General features: G+C 39.7%; 1 protein-coding gene across 1 annotated transcript in view; it reads left to right on the forward strand.

The window, feature by feature from the left end:
• LOC103600563 (cathepsin K-like) overlaps window positions 1-6,515 on the forward strand; it is a 9,675-nt gene extending 3,160 nt beyond the window's left edge. The window contains exons 4-6 of the mRNA XM_008584859.1: window positions 3,019-3,184; window positions 3,445-3,550; window positions 5,838-6,515. Of these exons, the coding sequence (XP_008583081.1) occupies window positions 3,019-3,184; window positions 3,445-3,550; window positions 5,838-5,937 (372 nt within the window). The 3' untranslated portion in view covers window positions 5,938-6,515. The remainder of the gene's footprint in view (window positions 1-3,018; window positions 3,185-3,444; window positions 3,551-5,837) is intronic.
• Window positions 6,516-6,797: the final 282 nt, after the last annotated feature.

A 6,797-nucleotide genomic window follows, 5' to 3' on the forward strand; every position in this document is an offset into this window, starting at 1 on the left:
TTCTTCAGTGAATTGACTGTTTATATCTTTTGCCCATTTTTAATTGGGTTGCTTTCCTCTTTCTCAGTGACCTTTAGGAATTTTAAAAAGATATTTGGATACTAATACTATGTGTGTTTTAAGTCGAGGTTTGTCTTTCGTTCTCTTTTATGATGTCTTTCAATCCAGAAAAATTCTTAATTTTAATGTAGTGAAATTAGTAATTTTTTTTTGCAATTTATGCCTTTAAAAAAAATCCAATAGCAATGAGTTTTATTCATTCATGTTTAGTCATCAAAAGTGATGTCTGCTGCAGTAAAATATTCATTTAATGTAAATGACTGAACAAACCCATTTCAATGGATACTCAACAACCTTCTCAGTTACTTCAGCATATCCTCATGACAATGACCACATCAAAACAGTACTTTATTTTGTAAATTTCATCCTACTATTATTCTGTGTTATGGTTTTCCAGTTGTCAGATATACAGGTGAAGAAATTGTAACTGGAAAAAAAAATCCTTATGATCCATATATAATTTTCTGAACTTCTAGGTCCCAAATCCATGTAGGAACTCTGGGACTGCTAGTATAAGGTGCAACATACTAACGCTGCCGTAACAGATTAGCTTCTTTTTTATTTATTTATTTATTTATTTATTTTTAATTTTTAAAATTTTTATTGAATCAAAATTGATTATACATATTTTTGGGGTTCAACATTGACATATGTTGATCAGATCAATATTACTAGCATATATATTATTAGAAATCATAATTATTCTTTATGTCCCTTGTCCAATCCCTCCCCATCTCCCTTTCCCTCCCCCATCCCCCTCTAATTACCCTAGATTTCTTCTCTGCCTCTGAAAGAAAAATGGTTACTCTGTTGATTTGCTGCCCAAATGATCTGTCCAATGCTGAGAGGCATGATCAGTCTCCTAATACTATCATAGAGCAGATGCCTCTTCCATCACTCCAAAATGGGCTCAGTGGAGACATCCTCCTCCTTTATCTCTGCTGGTGACTCTCCTTGTATCAGTGCACTCCAGTGGGTGGCAGACCATCTGCATGGTGGTTTTGACATCCAGCTGCCTTTGCAGCAGCCATGGTTATCATGGTGGCTGTGGTGGGCCACCCACATGGAGGAGATGTTTTTGGCATGCTCTTTGGAGCTGGTGGTGTGCCTGGTTGTGGAGAGAGTCTGATCCCTGGCTCCATACCCTGGGTTCCCAGGTGGGCCCTGAGGTGCTGGTGCAGTGTGCCTGGTTGTGGGAGGTCCGGTCCCCTTCTCCATGCCCCAGGTCCCCGGGTGGGCCCTGAGGCACTGGCCCGGTGTGCCTGGTTGTGGGAAGGGGGACAGATTAGCTTCTTTAATTCTGAATATATTAGGTCAATTAGTGAGAGATAACCTGAGCATGGCAAAATATTCTTGTAACTTTTTGTTCTCACTCCAAATGAAAAAATTTGTGTTTACAATTTTCTTCCTATTGACTAATCCAGAAAGCTAATTTAGAGGTTTGTGTAACTGTATTAAGGAATAATAAATACTACCAGAACTAATAGTTGATGACTCATCCATTGACTGCTTGCATCATTTATTTAGCACTACATTAATGAGTTTGTCGAGAAATAATTTAATGAATAGCTTGGAGACTGAATAATTGAAATGAATATTACAAAATATTTGAAACCCTGTTTTGTAATAGAAGGAGCATTTGACTTCTAATATTCATTCTCCTGCCCTCCAAATGATCTCTTCAGCATTGTAGAACAATGTGGAATGATTTTGGTCTCATACTTAGTTAAAATGAAGAATTAGCCATTTAAGGCACATGCTCCATGTGGGACAATTGTTCTTTTGCATCTGCTTTACGGTTTCTGAAAGTAGTTATTGTCCAAAACTGAAAGAACTTCTTTTCTCAGATGAGCATGTTAATGAGTGGAGGGAGGTAAAGAAAAATAAAATTTTAAAAAGAAGAGATCTGTTAGGGCAGCAGCCAGACAAGAACATTTAAAAAGGACAGTAATGTAAGTTTATTCCAGGCATAATGCAGGTTATTCTGACTTTAGAATATCATCTCATGACATCCTTCTGAATCCATTTCCAAGATATTTTTTTACTTGTAGATCTGTGCAATTTTTGGCACCAGGAGGAATTAGGGGTTTGGATCACATGGCAAAGAACAGAGGGATCCTGAGGAATTATTAAGACAGAAGACCATTATAATCTTAGAATATCATGTCAAATGCTGCCATCACTGTCAGTATTTAAATAATGTATTCTTATAGATGCAGCCTTAAGGTTTTTAAGGGGTAGTCTGTAGGTAAATGAATTGCTGAAAAGAATATACCACCTTGACATGGGCTGTCATTAGATTCCATAATTGTGGCTTGCCAATGAAACACATTGTTAACAAGACCTGCAAAACATAGTGTTGGAAGGTCACTGGTTAAGTTCCTTATTAATCTATTTTTGTGTTATATTATGTGCTTTTATATCTGCCTCTGATGAGAGCATAGTGTCCAACCAAAATTCTTTGCTTCACATTAGCTCCCCTAATATATGTGCAGAGGGCCCAGGTCCTCCCTCTAGCTGGGCCTTGGTCTTAGCCTCTGTCCACACGGCAGCTGGTGCCTCCCTGCCCTTTGAGGCTCACACATACTACATGGCCAGAAGATGATTTTTGTTTTTGTTTTTATTTTTCAAAAAAAACCCAAAACCTTATTTTCCTACACTGAGGTAATAAAAATACTCTCTCTCTTTAAGTTTTACAATTTTTTCTTCCACATTTATGTTTTTAAACCACCTGAGCATGGTGTTGATTTTCATGTGTGGTAGAAGGTAGGAATCCACTTTTCATATTCTTTTTTATAGTTTTATCAAAAGGTGAGGAGGAACAGACCCTCTGTAGAGACTCTAATCTGCTGCCCCAGTAGTTCACTGACATTACTCAAAACATTGGTTGAGTTTCTCATACACCAACTCATTGCCTATTGCTTTGTTCTAGTCCTGTTACAACCTTTTTTCTTCTAGGATGAAAGTTGTATGTACAACCCAACAGGCAAGGCAGCTAAATGCAGAGGGTACAGAGAGATTCCTGAGGGGAATGAGAAGGCTCTAAAGAGAGCAGTGGCCCGAGTAGGACCCATCTCTGTAGCCATTGATGCAAGTCTGACCTCCTTCCAGTTTTACAGCAAAGGTAAGGAGCTGTTCCTATAGAAAACTGTCTTTTATGATGTGGGCTTAGTGGCTTCTTGAAGGGCCCTGAGTATTTTTAATACCTAGTTTTCATATTCAGACTGAGTCTGCCAGAAGAAACTAACAGCTGCTGCATTGCAGGGCATTTCTGTTGTAAACCATCCTGACTGGGACAGAATCTTACCAAGTCTCCAGACTGGAAGACCCCATAGGGCAATGCTTGGATTGCACAGAGCCTCACCATGATAGTTTGTTTCCTAGGTGTGTATTACGATGAAAACTGCAATAGTGATAATCTGAATCATGCGGTTTTGGCAGTGGGATATGGAATCCAGAAGGGAAACAAACATTGGATAATTAAAAACAGGTAATGATGGGAATGCTACTTTTGTCACTCAATCACCCTTATAATGTTCAACCTTATCTCCCAATATTCTTTTCTCTGTCTCAAATCAAGAGAAAGTTGTCTTGGGCTTTTCAGTTTTACCTTCCCAGTCAGAAGCTCTTAATTCTAACATTTAATGGCCAGACCCAAAGTATGTGTTAGTTAGCTGCTTTGTGTGCAAGGAGCTTAGTCACATACACAAAGAAATGAGTAGATGTCTGCCTTCAGTGATCTCACAGCCCAATAAGAAAGACAGACCTAACTAACCACGACATAAAGTAGCACAAAGAACCAGCAGGAGCTTTGGAATTACATATTTTCACTTTTTTTTTTTCTGTAATGTGATCAGTTAGGAAAGTTTCCATTATCAGTCTGTCTATAAGCAGTAGGGGAAGAATGGAAAGGTTTAATATCTCCTTTTGCAGCTTTTTGCTCTTCAAGATATACTTAGGATAGACATACATTAGAACTTGCCAAATATTGTGAAGTTTATGAAAAGAAACACTTTTTTAGAAATAAGATATGAGGGCCGGCCCGTGGCTCACTTGGTAGAGTGCGGTGCTGATAACACCAAGGCCGCGGGTTTGGATCCCATATAGGGATGGCCGGTTTGCTCACTGGCTGAGCATGGTGCTGACAACACCAAGCCAAGGGTTGAGATCCCCTTACCGGTCATCTTTAAAAAAAAAAAAAAAAAAAAAAAGAAATAAGATATGAACAAAAAAATCCTTAGTGTTTTCTTTCCTATTATTGGGAACAAATAAAACTCCAGGGTACCTTGCTTCCTATCTCTCTTTAGCTCCTTGTAGCTTTTGAGGAAGGGAGACAGATTAATGAGAATATACTTTTTCTTTCCTGGTTGGTCACCACCAGCCTGGCAGCAGCACTGATTAAATATGCTGTCTTTGGTGTCCTCCAAGGAGCAGGAGACCTAGACTCTGGGGAATTCACAGACTAATGTAGTGGTATAACCAAATTGAGCTGCTACCTAGGGGGCTGGCAGGCCTCAAGCATGAAGCAACATTTTATATCACAGTCCCAAGTCAGGGTGAACCTGAGAAGCTTTCTAAGAAGTACCTCTCCCACAGCATCTATCTTGTGTTTTCCCTTTCTAGACTCACATCCCCAAACACTTACCCTGTCCTTTTTTGATCGGGGGCCAAGGGTGGAGGCAGCATCCAAGAGAGCTTGGAGGAAGAAGGGACATACCCAGGCAGAATCAGGAAAACTGGGGGCCTTTGGAGAAGGGCAGAACAGAGTTAGGGTACAGGTCTTAAGTAAAATGTATTTATGTCATTGCAAAAGTTGCTGGTTGGGGAAAAAGGACAGAAGACTCATGAAAACAATTTAGGAAGATATACAGACCAATCTTTTCTCTCTCTCTTTTTCCAGTCTTCCAGTCTCACCACTCATTTCCTTAGTAATTTAATCCATTCTCATAGTTTCATCTTTCCTATGAGGTTTACTCCCAAATCAAGATCACCAGTTCAGCCTCTCTTGCCTCTTTCTTATGTTCTAGATTTCAAGATTAATCTTCCCCCAAAACAGCTCTGATCGTATCACTCACCCACTCAAAAACCTTCACTGGCTCCTCCATTATTTATTTATTTTTTTAAATTAATTAATTAATTTTTTTGTCCTTTTTGAGACCGGCCGCACCACGCTCAGCCAGTGAGCGCTGGGAGCACACCGGTCATCCCTATATAGGATCTGAACCCGCGGCGGGAGCGCTGCTGCGCTCCCGGCGCCGTACTCTCCTGAGTGTGCCACGGGCTCGGCCCTGGCTCCTCCATTATGATGGGCCACAGAGTAAAGGTCAAACTCTTCAGTCTTGCAGTAAGGATAACTCAACCTAATCTCAATCTACCTTTCTAGACATGTCTCCCACTAAAACCTGTCAGGCACCCTATTTTTCAGCCATATTATACTGGCACATGTTCCATGCTTTCTTGCCTCTGTTGCTCATTTCACACCCTTCCACTGACATCCCATTCGCACAGGTCCAAATTCTACCCATCCTTTGGACTTAGCTCAAATGTCACCTCTTGTATCAAGCCTATTTTGATCCTCTTGATCAGAAGCAATCTCTCCCACCTTTGAGACCTATAACAGTATGCCTTCTTTCCACCTCTTGACTTTAAACTCTTTAAAGGGAAAAATCATTGTATCCATTTTTGTTTACCATCAGTACCTAGCACAATACTAAATAAGTGTTTTAATGAATAAATAAACTGTGGGTACTAAGCATTTTTCTTGATTGGTCCTACAGCTGGGGAGAAAACTGGGGAAACAAAGGCTATATCCTCATGGCTCGTAATAAGAACAACGCCTGTGGCATTGCCAACCTGGCCAGCTTTCCCAAGATGTAATTCCAGCCAGACCAACCCCATCCTGCTCTTCCATTTCTCCTACGATGGTACAAAGTAATGATGGACTTTGGAAGGGAGTTGGTGTGCCATTCTTGAAGCATATGTGGTGATAGTTGAGATTGTTCAGTTTTCCTATTTGTTTGTGCTTCAAGTGATCCGTACTACATTCCTTCTCTCCCACAAAGCCTTTTTCAATTGGGCCACAGCAGGAATTTCCCTGACACGTATATACTCTTAGGCTAAGAGATATGACCATACCCTGTCCTGACTGGGTTGTCTTGGAGCTCATGCTGTGCAAAAAGAGTCTAGAGATCTTCATATAGGCTACATTCTCATTCACTGGGATTAGTTAGCTTTAACCATCTTAGAGGGCTAAAGTGACCTGACTTCATAGTTTCCAATTTCCCTCTATATCTTCAAGAGAGAAATTTCTGTGTTTTCCACTCCAATTCATAAAGCTATTAGTCTTTAGTATATGTTTATGTAAGATATATGTTTTATTTTTCCTCCTTTGCACTTTTTGAAATAAAGTATTTATCTCTGTCTACAATTTAATAAATAGTGTGTACTGCCATTCACTTAGTGTCTGATATTGTGTTAGGTGCTGGAGACAAAAAGAAGAATAAAACATGTTCCCTATACTGGATGTGCTCACAGTCTGATTGGAGAGACTGTCATATAAACAGTTCATTTCAATTCATTTATTTGTTTATTCCTTCAACCAACATTTATCAAGTGCTTATTCTATACCAAGAACTGTACAAAGTTTCTGTATTAAGAGGACACAAGGAAATCTCAATATTTAATTCTGCCTGTAGGGGGACCAGATTAAGTGGCACATGAGCCTGGGTCTTGAAAAA

This window comes from Galeopterus variegatus, unplaced genomic scaffold (assembly GCF_000696425.1).
Source record: "Galeopterus variegatus unplaced genomic scaffold, G_variegatus-3.0.2 Scaffold103, whole genome shotgun sequence".
Taxonomy (NCBI): domain Eukaryota; kingdom Metazoa; phylum Chordata; class Mammalia; order Dermoptera; family Cynocephalidae; genus Galeopterus; species Galeopterus variegatus.